The 13,323-nt window shown below is 46.8% G+C and overlaps 3 protein-coding genes across 4 annotated transcripts; 2 read left to right on the forward strand and 1 right to left on the reverse strand.

Annotated features, from left to right (window-relative positions):
• Window positions 1-1,396: 1,396 nt before the first annotated feature.
• Window positions 1,397-9,990, reverse strand: LOC134291796 (uncharacterized). 2 transcript variants are annotated; one of them, XR_009999291.1, is made up of 2 exons: window positions 1,652-9,990; window positions 1,397-1,595 (listed from the first exon to the last, which is right to left on the reverse strand). XR_009999291.1 is itself a non-coding variant. In XM_062860015.1 (2 exons), exon 2 carries the CDS (start codon window positions 8,538-8,540, stop codon window positions 2,196-2,198), a length of 6,345 nt encoding a protein of 2,114 aa, XP_062715999.1. In that variant the 5' UTR covers window positions 8,541-8,765; window positions 8,822-9,990; the 3' UTR covers window positions 1,397-2,195. The 2 variants fall into 2 exon arrangements, 1 of the variants encoding a protein (XP_062715999.1); XM_062860015.1 differs by having other exon boundaries at window positions 1,397-8,765; window positions 8,822-9,990.
• A 487-nt stretch (window positions 9,991-10,477) lies between these two features.
• On the forward strand, window positions 10,478-11,770 carry LOC109419777 (uncharacterized). The gene has a single exon (XM_019694065.3). The coding sequence runs from the start codon at window positions 10,478-10,480 to the stop codon at window positions 11,768-11,770; it is 1,293 nt and encodes a 430-aa protein (XP_019549610.3).
• Window positions 11,771-11,912: 142 nt separating this feature from the next.
• Window positions 11,913-13,074, forward strand: LOC134290690 (uncharacterized protein DKFZp434B061-like). The gene is made up of 4 exons (XM_062857867.1): window positions 11,913-12,153; window positions 12,430-12,570; window positions 12,634-12,923; window positions 12,991-13,074. The coding sequence occupies exons 1-4, from the start codon at window positions 11,913-11,915 to the stop codon at window positions 13,072-13,074; spliced, it is 756 nt and encodes a 251-aa protein (XP_062713851.1).
• The last annotated feature ends 249 nt before the right edge of the window (window positions 13,075-13,323 follow it).

Consider the following 13,323-nt stretch of genomic DNA (forward strand, 5'->3'; position numbering starts at 1 on the left):
TTTTTTCTTGTTTTTTACTTTTGTAAAACTTTTTACTGGAATCAGGGCAGAAGTCGTGGGACTGCTAAGACCATCATAGTAGACCCACACCGAGTACCCACCAGTAACGGGAACTGAGTTGCGAATGGGACCGGACCAATGACGGCGATTGGTTTGATAGGACTATAGGAGTGAGTATTCATGACAACAAAGGCAACGAAAGCAATCGGTGATGAAATCGTCTGTTTTTGGATTAGGGGCATGGTTGATCTGTATTTCCTATCGAAATATTGGAGGCTGCAGAGAAAATTTCTATTAAGTTGTAGAATGGGAATTACATAAGGGGCCAGTCACCACGTTGGCCCAAATTTGGCAAACTGAGGCCATCGCTCACCTTAGGAGCCGTTAATAAACCACATAGGTTTTGGGGGGAGGGGTGTCTGACCAAAGTCTACGCTCCATAGTCTACGAAGGGAGAGGGGGGTCTGGGATTGCCAAATTTTGGTCTACGTGCTTTATGATTAGCCCCTTACCGGTCAGACTTAGACCTAAGTGTCCTCTGCTGTACATAGGAGTCGTCTCCATTCTACTCGGACCATGGCTGTCTGCCTCCAGTTCCGCACTCTGCGTAGGGTCCGCAGATCGTCCTCTACTTGATCGACCCACCTAGCTCGCTGCGCACCACGCTCTCGCATTTTAGTTAGGTTGCTATTAGGTTGGCCCACACTTATATGAAAAACCAAAATTTTGAAAAATGCCAAGTCTTACCACCTAAAAATGTCGTGTTGGACTCCTAGATGCTACGTTCACAATTTGAGCAAAATCGATTAAGCCTAAGGTGGCGCTCAAAGTGCTTGAAGTTTGTATGGCAGAAATCAAAGGTTTTGGATTTTTGAAATAAATAAGCGTTTAATGATTAAACCCTTTGATGTTATTGTAGGTGACCATATGCTAAACAACTTTGTCGAAGACCGCAAAGTGATACGACGACTGTTAAAAAAAGTTATACATAGGTAAAGGGTATAACTTTTCTCACAGGCGCCGGATCTCTTTGCGGTCTTCGACAAAGTTGTTTAGCATATGGTCACCTACAATAATACCAAAGGGTTTTATCATTAAACGCTTACAGCGCCACCTAGCGGCATGAAATCGAAAACTTAAGATTTCTGTATACATTTAGCCACGTTTCCCATACAAACTTCAAGAACTTTGAGCGCCCCCTTAGACTATGTAGCGAGTTTCTGCAACACTTTTTCTAGATTGATGTAGCTCAAGACGAATTAACTGACAACGACTTTCATAACTAGGGAGATTGTAAGGATCCTGTCAACCTAGGTGCCGTAGCACAAAACGGATAAACTTACGCTGAATAGCCTCAAAGCGCAGGACTTCGCTCTGGTAAAATTTACTGTTGTTGGGTGGTAGTGCGTAATGAATTTTGTGAATTTATTGATCGATTGCAGAGAATTACAAAATTCCTAAAAAGGCGAAACATTAGAACTTTTACTTATACTTAACATTAACATTCTAACTTACTGTAGTGTTTGCTACCACACAACAATATCGCAGTCGGTTTGGGTATGGGCCTCTTCGGTCTAACGGTTTAGTCTGCTAATCTAGGAGCATATAGCATTAGGCATTTCAATCCGACTGTACTTATGACACGGCTTACCTGTCATAGATTAACTAGCAATCTAATTGCACACAAATCTTATTGTGTCATGAACGAAGGGCTTAATCGTTCAGTAAGGAACTAGATTGAAGGGTATTCATTAGTTTAAAGTTACAAACTACATGATTCTATCTCACCATTCACAGCTCTATAGTAGGTGTTTGAGCTTCGAGTTCAACAAGGACAAGAAGGCAAGAATAAGAGGAAGTGGCTCAATCTAGCTGCGACATAGAATGGGAAAAATATGGATTTATCGAATTCACTAAGTTTATCCTATGTCACTTGTTACCTACGATTGTGTTATCTAATATAATTCAAGTTTAACACTTTTTACTCCAAATAGATATAAATGTTGATACTAAATTTACAATTTGCTAATAATCATACAACACGCGTTCGCATAGGATGTATCTATCTAGCTATTGTGCCTCAATGTTCAATTGTTCCTCTCTTGTTGTCATTCCTACTATTTGCGGGCCCAGCTACGGGTAGGTAGCTGTTGTTCAGCGTCGGTTACATTGGGCATAAGGGGCTCGACGGGCACTCACGTAGCGCAACCCACACTCCCCCTCGGAATGCGATCATCCTGAGCTGCATTGCTTCGAACGCCTACGTCCAGCACGGCGAGTTTCACTGCGGGTCGTTCGTAAATACCACGGGAAGTCTGTACTGTAGCACTTCTCACCTGATGGTCTGGTCCTTGTTTTACTCCAATTACGCGGCCTTTTGGCCAGGTATTCCGCGGAAGGTTAGGATCTACGATGATAACGAGATCATTGATCCCGATAGGGTCCACGTTAGTGAACCATTTAGTTCTGCGGGTAATATACGGCAGATAGTCGCGTAGCCACTGTTTCCAAAACTGATTAGCTAAAGCTTGCGACAGTTTCCAGGAGTTTTTAAGCACTTCCGTGCTGTCGGTGAAAGGAACCCAAGAACGTAGGCCATTACTAGATCCCAGCAAAAAATGGTTGGGAGTTAATACCGGGGATTGGTCGTCATCCAGAGGTAAATGGGTCATTGGGCGTGAATTGACCACGTTTTCAATTTCCGTCAATAGATTTTCCAGAACTTCATGGGACATCGTTCTTGAAGGTTTCAGCTTGACGAGGTTTTGTTTAACGATCCGCACGAGTCGTTCCCACGCGCCACCCATGTGTGGGGAAGCCGGTGGTATGAATCTCCAAGACGTATGGGAAGTTGTGAACTCCGCCTGAAATCGCTCTTTATCCAAGTTCTCCATAGCTTCTTCCAATTCCTTGCTAGCCCCTTGAAAGTTAGTTCCATGGTCACTGTATATAACACAAGGTACCCCTCTTCTGGCCATAACGTTTCTAAGGGCCATTATGCACGAATCCGTTGTCATGGTGTGAACTATTTGGAGGTGAATAGCGCGTGTAGTAAGGCAAGTGGCCAACAGAACCCACCGCTTTTCAAGACGTCGTCCGAGGTTGATTACATAGGGACCGAAGTAGTCAACCCCCATATACGTAAAAGGGCGAGCGTAGGCAGCTAGACGGGACAGGGGCAAGTCCCCCATGGCTGGTGGTTGTGGTTGTGCACAGTCGTTTTTGCACCGCTGGCAGTCTCGACGGATCTTATTGTACATTGCTTTCAATTGAGGAATGCTGTATTTTTGCCGCAATTCGTTGATAGTGACGTTATGGTTTTGATGATGGTATTTGTTATGATAGTAGGAGACAACCAAAGCAGTAACATGGTGAGCTTTCGGAAGGATGATGGGGTTGATAGCCTCCTGGGTGATGAACGGGCATGCTGCAGTCCTGCCCCGCACGCGAAGCAAGTCATCCTTACCGAGGAACGGGCAAAGATGGTAGATTGAGCTGCTTTTGGAAATCAACTTAGAGGTTTTCGTCGTCCTTCTGTCTAGTAGAACTGCCACTTCGTCCGCGTAAGCGCTTCGTTGGGCAAGTCGATAGAAGTAGTTTTCACTTAAACTCAACTCTTCAGTTGTTAACGGCCCAAAGCTTCTGTCCTGCTTAGAAATCCTTGCATTCCGAGTAAAACGGAAGACGTAGGCCATGCTGCGTAGAAGTTCGGTCCATTTAGAGAATTTTTCGGTATTGATAACAGGTTCAGGCATTACTGTATGTACAAGTAGATGAGGTCGTAACTCCTCTAGAGTTGCTCCGGCGGTTTGTCGCTTTACTGGCCACTCTGCTTCAACTTTCCGCAAGAAGTCAGGTCCATTTAGCCAACGGCTTGTCTTGCTCATATCTGGAACTCGTGCCCACTTGGTTCCTTCATCGGCGACGTTTTGTTTTGTCTGAATCCATTGCCATTCTCCGACATCAGAAGCTTCCAAAATTTCGCTTATACGGAAAGCGACAAATTGACTATACCGACGATGATCAGATTGAATCCAGCTGATAACGTCGCTAGAATCAGTCCAAAAGTAACGTCGGTTGACCTTCACAGTGAGTGATTGTATTATGCTGTTTGCAAATCTCACTCCGATGACGCAAGCTTGGAGTTCCGAACGAGGGATTGATAAGAATTTTATCGGCGCAACACGAGTCTTTGAGCCAACCAATGCTGTTTCGATTGTGTGTCCTTCCTGGAATCGAAGATACGCTACCGCAGCAAACCCTTTCTCACTAGCGTCGACAAAAACATGCAATTGTACTTCGTTCGAGCTTTCTATCGATGTGGAGGTCCTGTAGCATCGTGGTATTTCTACTTTGGCAACGTCTGGGAGAACATTGAGCCACTGCATCCACATTTCAAACTGTTTTTCTTCGATGACTTCATCCCAACCAACAGAGGTGCGCCAGATCTCCTGCAATACCGTTTTCAGGAACATCAGAAAATGACCAATTAGCCCTAAGGGATCGAAAATCATCATAAGCGTTCGCAATACTTCGCGTTTCGTAGGCCGTCGCTGTCCAGACATCAATTCTGGATCGTATCGTGGTGAGATCTTAAATACGAAGCAGTCGATAGACGTATTCCACCACATGCCAAGGACTTTTTCAGTCGTCAGGCCCTCGGTTATGTTGAGATCTTTCTCCTCTGTTTGTTGTTCTTCTAGAGCTTCTAAAACTCGCGGGCAGTTAGAGATCCAGTTTCTCATTTCGAAGCCCGCTTCGGCATGGATGCTCCTTACGTTTTTCGCTAGGTCGATCGCTTCTTGCTCGCCTTCCACACTTACGAGCATATCATCCACGTAATGTTGGTCGACTATAGCATGGACAGCCGTAGGATGCTCTTCGGCGAATCGTTTAGCGTTTGTATTTTTGACGTATTGCGCAATACTTGGAGCGCAGGACACCCCAAACGGCAAAACCAACATAGTGTAGACACTAGGGTTATCATCCTCATCACTGTCCTTCCAGAAGAAGCACAAACGAACGTCCTGTTTAAGCAGAATCTGCAGATACATCTCCCGAATATCTCCGCAAACAGCAATTCGGAATTGTCGAAACTGCAAGAGAACGGTGAGAAGTGACGTCAAAAGATCCGGGCCCTTGAGTAAAAGTGAATTTAAAGAAACGCCATATGCGGCGGCAGCTGCATCCCACACCAGTCTCACTTTTCCCGGTTTGTTGGGATTTATTACCGGGAATATGGGTAAATACCACTCCCGGGATTGTCGTGCGTTTATCTCATCATCCGTCAACCTTCGAACGTATCCTTTACTCATATAGTCGGCCATTTTCGTTCTTACTGTATCCGAAAAAGTTTTGTCACGTTGCATACGTCGATCCAAACACTGCCATCTTCTGTAGGCCATTCCTTTACTGTTTGGGAAGCGGACGTCATCATACTTCCAAAGCAATCCGGATTCGTACCGCCGCTCCTTTTGATTCGTCTGCGTTTCCAGGATGTCTATTGCTCGCTCGTCTTCCGTTGATTGTAGAATCTTACTAGGTTTCGCTATTCCGAGGCTGTCCAGGGCGAAGTAGTCTTTCACCGCAGCATGGAGATTGTCATCAGACATACTGTTGCACTCGCATACCTCGATTGTGTGCACGTTCACGTAGCTTACATCTTGCTGTGCACGTGAAAAACTACCATAAACTATCCAACCTAAACGGGTCTTGACAGCGATTGGTTCGTACGGTTTCCCTTCTCGACCTTTCAGTGCATGTCCTAGAGAAGCATTGTCTAGGCCAATCAGGATACGCGGGCACACGTTCGTATAAGATGCGATTGGCAATCCTTTCAGGTGCTGGAAACGTTGCAGTAGCTCGGACAGGATTAACGTCTGAGGGCGAAGCTGTAGACTCTGAATAGTGTGTATATTGGTCATCCTGTGTGGTTTCTTCATTTTTTCGGTGGATGAGATCCCCACCTCAACTATTTGCGAGTCGGTTTCCATTCTCTTGGTGCCTCCGGTCCACTTTAAACATAACGATGTACGAGGGCCTTCAACTCCAAGTTCCTCTGCCAAACTGTCCTCCATTAGCGTCAGTTCTGAACCATCGTCGATAAAGGCATACGTCTGGACTACCTTCGAAGGTCCATATAGCAGTACAGGAACAATCCGGAAAAGAACCTCGCTGGTTTGAACTTGATGAACGTTGCAGCTCCCGGTAGTAGTTACTAGTACTCGATCAGATCGATCCTTTTCAGTTTCCTGCAACTTGTTATGCAACAACGGATGATGCAGAAATGTACATCCTTTAACTCCGCAAGGTTTCTGTTGCCTGCAGGATCCATTGTGCTTCCGCAAGCATTTACGGCACAGTTTTGCGTCTCGAACAACGGCCCACTTTGCATCTAAGCTCAGCTCTGCAAACCGTTTACATTTGGCAACTGACGTACAGCTGCCTTTGCATGAAACACAGTCTTGAAAAGTCGGAGGCTCTCTTTGCTTGTCGTGTGATGTCCTCGTGCGTTCAATCTCCGTTTCAGAATGAAGGTTTACAAATCCATCGCTCTTGGATCCACGGCCTCTTCCACCGCTTATCGAAGTCTGCATAACTGCACTGGCATCCTCAGCAATCGAATACAGCCATCCACTGAAGTCCAAAAGGTTGGGTGCTGGGTTATGTCGAGAGTGTTTCGCCCAATCCAACTTCAATGCCGGAGGAAGACGATCCACCAGTTCCATTTTCAAGGACGCGTTGTATACAAAGTCCTCAATTCCGCATGCCTCAATTGTGGCGACCAAGTTTTCGACCGTTAATGCGAAGTTTACCACAGTGTCGAGCTTCTCTACTTGCGGTGATGGCAATGACCTGATTTTCCTTATGGCTGCTTGAACGATAGCTTCCGGCCTGCCGTATAACATTTTCAAGGTGGAAATTACACTGCTCACAATGGACGGATGCAGCAATCGACACCGTACGGCTTCAAGCGCTTTTCCCTTCAGGCATTTCCGGAGTCGAAGCATATTTTCCTCATTGGAAAACCCACACATTTGCGTCGAAGAGTTGTACATGGAGAAAAACAACGGCCAATCCTCCGGATTTCCATAAAACTCTGGCAACTCCTTCGAAACGGCTTGGCGTGCTGCCAACTGACTACGGTTGAGTACGCATACGTTTTCTTCGACGTCACGCGGACCGCATTCGGGGTGTCGAGAGAAGCGAAATGTTGGATCGATTTGACGCATTCGATTCCCATCAGCTGTAGATTGAAACTCATTTACTGGAGCAGTTGTTGGTCCCCGTCGTGTCGGGTATCCTGCGGGAATTTGACCTGCATGCTGTTGTGAAGACTGGTGGTCGAGAGCTTGGTAGAACTGGACTGCTGCTCCCGGTCGATGGCAGTGGACGTTGGAGACCACATTTGATGACGGTTGGCGAAATGTATTCTCCGGAAGTTGTACGGATGGTTGGTAGAACATACTCTCGGAAGCGGGTACCGGTGCTAGAGGCTTCGGCAACTCAAGGAATCTGACCGGTTGCCGAGGTGTTGATCGCTGATGAGGATTGAATCCTTGTAACGTTGGACGCGGTCCGTTGAATTCAGCATACGTTGACTGCCGAAGCGCTTGTACTTCGGGTGCGCCATCTTCCTCGACCAATCCTGAGTCCTCTTCGCCGCATTTGCTGGTATCATCCAGCCATCCTTGAACTTTCGACATATCCATTGACCGCACATCATCTTCGCTAACCACGGTTTCGTCATCGACGCACTCCTCGTCTAGAATTCGGTACTTTTCTTCAAGGAACTTCTGCTCCAGCTGCTTTTGCTCCTCCAACATTTGTAGCCGCAAGGCGACCTTCCGTTGATTACTACGATTGCTGCTTGCCTTACCGGTAGACTTCCTGGTGTTCACCGGCAATACTGGTGGATCAACCGGAGCGGTCTTCGGTGGTTCATGCAGTGGTGTTTCGTTGATGTTTCGCGGGTCGACATCGGGCTTGTCGCGCGCCGGGCAGACCCAACTACGATCTGCAATCCCACTAGTCACTTCCACACAAGAGAAATGATACCACAAATCGCAGCCATCGCACTGCACCATGCTGCTGGTATCACGTTCGTTGCACATCTCACAATGACTAAATCGAGTTATTCGTACGCGCAGATTGGCATTTTCGCGCGCGACCATGGTTACAGATTGGACCGGATAATTCGCGATTGTAGCACTTGACTTTACCTTACGTTTGGCTCCCATGTGTTGGACCCTTATGCTATTACCACCATCAGCAGTTACCTGAGAAGGGGGGAAAGGCACTCCTGTTACCATAGCTGCGTTGCCTCTTGAGCTCGTCACCGATTGTCCTGATCCATTCGCTTCGCGTACTGCGTTGTTCACGATGGCCAAATTACTGAATTCGGTGACCACAGCATCGTTGGTGAGAGGATTCCCTTGAGTTCCAGGTGCGCTACCACTGGCGCCAGCTAAGAAGAGGTGGTTTCTTGATTCTATAGCGGGGTGTAATCCAGATCCAGTCGGAGATGCCTTTTTGGACATGTCTTACAGAATTTTGTAAGATGTTGGGTGGTAGTGCGTAATGAATTTTGTGAATTTATTGATCGATTGCAGAGAATTACAAAATTCCTAAAAAGGCGAAACATTAGAACTTTTACTTATACTTAACATTAACATTCTAACTTACTGTAGTGTTTGCTACCACACAACAATATCGCAGTCGGTTTGGGTATGGGCCTCTTCGGTCTAACGGTTTAGTCTGCTAATCTAGGAGCATATAGCATTAGGCATTTCAATCCGACTGTACTTATGACACGGCTTACCTGTCATAGATTAACTAGCAATCTAATTGCACACAAATCTTATTGTGTCATGAACGAAGGGCTTAATCGTTCAGTAAGGAACTAGATTGAAGGGTATTCATTAGTTTAAAGTTACAAACTACATGATTCTATCTCACCATTCACAGCTCTATAGTAGGTGTTTGAGCTTCGAGTTCAACAAGGACAAGAAGGCAAGAATAAGAGGAAGTGGCTCAATCTAGCTGCGACATAGAATGGGAAAAATATGGATTTATCGAATTCACTAAGTTTATCCTATGTCACTTGTTACCTACGATTGTGTTATCTAATATAATTCAAGTTTAACACTTTTTACTCCAAATAGATATAAATGTTGATACTAAATTTACAATTTGCTAATAATCATACAACACGCGTTCGCATAGGATGTATCTATCTAGCTATTGTGCCTCAATGTTCAATTGTTCCTCTCTTGTTGTCATTCCTACTATTTGCGGGCCCAGCTACGGGTAGGTAGCTGTTGTTCAGCGTCGGTTACATTGGGCATAAGGGGCTCGACGGGCACTCACGTAGCGCAACCCACAACTGTAATTTCCACTCTGCTTGGTTAGCCCAAGGGCTGCAAAACGGTGAGTCGATAAGGAGAGCGTCCAATATAGCTCTGGTCCTCACAAGTTCCTACCTCATGCTTCCACGGGTCAAGCGATGACAAAGACCGCCAGCTAAGAGTTGTGTGCTTAGCTGGTAGTGCAGTCTGGGCACTGTTGTCCTTCTGACTTCAGCTAGATTGAGGAGGTACGATCCGAGTGTCTGTTCACCAAGGAGGTGCGGCTCAAACAGCGTCTGTTCTGGCATCCAGCGGCTGAGTAAGAAACGCTGCACCACGCCCAGCTAGATCCAAGGTGGTAGCCCCATCAGCGTGGTCGTCCCAGTGTTGGTTGGGACGTTAAACAGAACTGGCACGATGGCCCTCCGGCGAGACAGGAGTGTTGGCGTAGGCCCAATAAGCCACCCGTAAAAATCCCCATTGCGAATAACATAGGAGAAAATACGACTCGATACAATCGGCAAAGACCCACGCGACGAAATAAGGACTACGATTGGAAACTTGGAACATGGAATTGCAAGTCACTAGGTTTCGCAGGATGTGACAGGAATCTACGACGAACTACATCCCCGCAACTTCGACATCGTGGCGTTGCAGGAACTTTGTTGGACTGGACAGAAAGTGTGGCAATTCGAGTTCGGGATATAATAGCTCGTCAAGACGCGCGAATAATCCTCATCGATTGAGCAATCTTCTGTTGTAATAACACTATTAAAAAACCACCAACGGTGGTTAATCAGTTAGTGGAGTGCAATAGATTACATAAACAGTGAAGTTTACGGATAATTTGATGTAAAACTAGTGAATATATCACAAAACAGTTAGTGGCTATATCACGCGGTGCTGCTGTTGTGTATAAACACATCCACACACTCGTCGTTTTCAAATTGAATACACAGTGCAGTATCCCGAGTGCTAGGTAGTGTCTTAGAAGAGGCAAAAAACGTTTCAGTGATAAATACGCCGAAGATTAAATTGTGCTGAATACTGCCGGGGAAATGTCCGGTAGGTCTCCTGGCCCCCCTGGGGGCTCAGAGAGGACAATATGCCTCAGCAACGTACCAGAATGGATGCTTGGTCCGGATGATTTAGGCCAAGTGATTGTACTAGTCTTGCGACGTAAACTGGATGACAAAGTGCCTGGTGATCAACAACAAGAAAATGCTGCCTTACCGGACTCCATCATTGTGGGTGCTTCCATAGAGCTCATGGTTGGTGTGAAGGAAGCCAGAACCATAAGCGCTTCTCGCGAAGGTCGCGGTACACGCTACATTCTTCGCACTAGCTCCAAAAGTATTCTCGAGAAGCTCACCAAAATCACGAAACTGACAGACGGCACTGAGGTTGAAATCGTCCATCATCCTACGCTCAACACCGTTCAAGGAATAGTGTATGATACGGACACCATCAACAAAGACGAGGATCTGATTCTGGACTACCTCAAACCCCAGGGTGTTCATGCAGTAAGGAGAATCAGGAAACGAGTAAACGGCGCTTTTAAGAATACTCCACTATTGGTTCTGTCCTTCCATGGCACCACTGTGCCGGATATTGTCTACTTTGGACTACTGCGTAAAGAAGTCAGGGTTTACTACCCTTCACCCATGATCTGCTACAACTGTGGATACTACGGACACTCTAAGAAAATCTGCCAGCAACCCAGCATCTGCCTGCGATGTGCCGTCCAACATGATGTTCCCGATGGCGAACATTGTGTCAATCCGCCAAACTGCCTTCACTGCAAGACTGGACATCAAACGACTTCGCGAGACTGCCCTAAATACCAAGAGGAGGAGAAAATTGTTCGTTTGAAAGTCGACAAAAGCATTTCAATTACCGAAGCAAGACGCCTGTACGCAGAAGAAAATAAACGGGAAACTTTTGCAACAGTTGTACAAGAACAAATCCAACAACAACTGGCTGCCAAAGATCTCCTAATAGCTACATTGCAGCAACAAGTAGCTACACTAACAAAAGAGCTCGCCGCTTTGAAAGAAGCACTGAAATCATTCTCCCACAGTCAACCACCATCACCACACCATCAACAGAATACTACCACTACCCAGAAACCGTCTTCTAAAGCTTTTTCAAGTACACATGTGCAGCAAATTCAACCACCACAAACCGAGCGGCTATCTAGGAAGGACCAATCAGGTATCCCGCCGCAGCAAGAGCAACGAGAAAACCGCAAAAACAACAGACAGCAGTGCACTATCATGACTCGTAGTAGAAGCAATAAACGGCACATGGAATTCTCACCTACAGAAATAGCGCACCACCAGGGCAAACGAACGCCAGCACCGTCGAACAAAACCAGTACATCCATCGACGCAGAATCAAATAATGGACCAGGAACCTCATAAACCAGCATTCTGTCCCACCTACAATAACGACCCTGCACTGAAAATGGACACGAGAACGGACGAACGATCTTCACCCCAAATTTTTGGTATTTTTGATATTTTTGACAACCGCAAGGACATGGACCACGACTCAGGACTACGAATGACGAATACGAACAATACCAATGGAAAACTTTACCCCAGTCGTCCCCCTTTGACAGCAGCTGAATATGATAAAATACACAACCTCATCAGCATTCCGTCGACAAGCAAAATCACTCCAGTTTCTCCATACGATTCGCCAAGCGCGAGGCCTCCCACGTCGACCCTGACCAGGGATGTCCCGGATTTTTCCGATGAGCCTCTGGCGGCAGTCGGCGTGGGCAGCCCACTGTATCGGGCAAGTACCTTCTCACGTTTTTCATTACAAAAACAGCGAAATACCTCCAATCCTTTCGCCATCTCAGGTCAATATAGAATCGACAAAACTGCGCCCCGTGGCGTAATTCGACGAGGGGAGGAAGAGCGTGTAGTAACCTCCCCCCTCCCTAATCCGGGAGTGGATGTCTGGGGGGAAAGAGATGAGGTCATTCACCAGTGCCTTGCATCCTTTACTTCCTCCTGGAATCCGGTCGAAATGGACTTCTCTCACAAAGCTTCCATACCAACTTCAACTCCAGCAACCAACGTGATCAACGCTCCACCCCATACTGATTCGCCAAGCGCGAGGCCTCCCACGTCAACCCTGACCAGGGATGTTCCGGAGTCTTCCGACGAGCCCCTGGCGGCAGTTGACGTGGGCTGCCCGCAACCACGGGCAAGTACCAAGTCTTATAACTATTGCATAGAACCATACTCTGCCACATTCTTCCACTCCAACACAGCCTCCGGTACTATGCCTAACGTAATCAACAGTAATCTACCCTCGTGGAGCACGCAAAATACGCCCAGATCAACCGCATCCATCAGTTCACCAATAACCGAAGCCCGTTGGAGAGCACATGGATCCAATCAACTACACGATGCTGCTTTATTACACCGGAAAAGTCCATCAACACCTGCATGTTTTGATTCGCCAAGCGCGAGGCCTCCCACGTCGACCCTGACCAGGGATGTCCCGGATTTCTCCGATGAGCCTCTGGCGGCAGTTGACGTGGGTTGCCCACACTCACGGGCAAGTATCATAAACCTTCATCAATGTCAAGAAATATCCTCTGCCACATTCTCCTACTCAACCACAGCTCCCAGTACCGTGCCACACTCGAAAGGAACCACCAGCAGTGATCAGCCCTGCTGCCTACCTCGGAGCACGCAGGAGGCGCTGAACTCAACCCCCAACATTAGATCGCCTGCAAATCCGGATAGGGTGATAAATACGACGTTTGACACCCCAGCATCGCGTTCACCTTCACAATCTTCTTCCGATTCTGAGCCGTGTCCCACCAGAACGAAGAACATCGCGGCCTCTTTTGCAATCCAGTGGAACATAAGTGGTCTCCGCTCTCATCTAGCTGAATTGCTGCTTTTGATTGCAAAGTACCAGCCAACCCTGATTTGTCTGCAAGAAACAAATG

This window comes from Aedes albopictus, chromosome 3 (genome assembly GCF_035046485.1).
Source record: "Aedes albopictus strain Foshan chromosome 3, AalbF5, whole genome shotgun sequence".
NCBI classification, from domain to species: domain Eukaryota; kingdom Metazoa; phylum Arthropoda; class Insecta; order Diptera; family Culicidae; genus Aedes; species Aedes albopictus.

Bases quoted from the DNA above. Each gene is read 5' to 3' on its own strand.
- LOC134291796 (XM_062860015.1), bottom strand. From the start codon at position 8,540: ATGTCCAAAAAGGCATCTCCGACTGGATCTGGATTACACCCCGCTATA.
- LOC134290690 (XM_062857867.1), top strand. From the start codon at position 11,913: ATGACGAATACGAACAATACCAATGGAAAACTTTACCCCAGTCGTCCC. The intron at 12,154-12,429 runs GTACCTTCTCAC...CTTCAACTCCAG, and splicing joins CAGCCCACTGTATCGGGCAA to CAACCAACGTGATCAACGCT. The intron at 12,571-12,633 runs GTACCAAGTCTT...ACTCCAACACAG, and splicing joins CTGCCCGCAACCACGGGCAA to CCTCCGGTACTATGCCTAAC.
- LOC109419777 (XM_019694065.3), top strand. From the start codon at position 10,478: ATGCTTGGTCCGGATGATTTAGGCCAAGTGATTGTACTAGTCTTGCGA.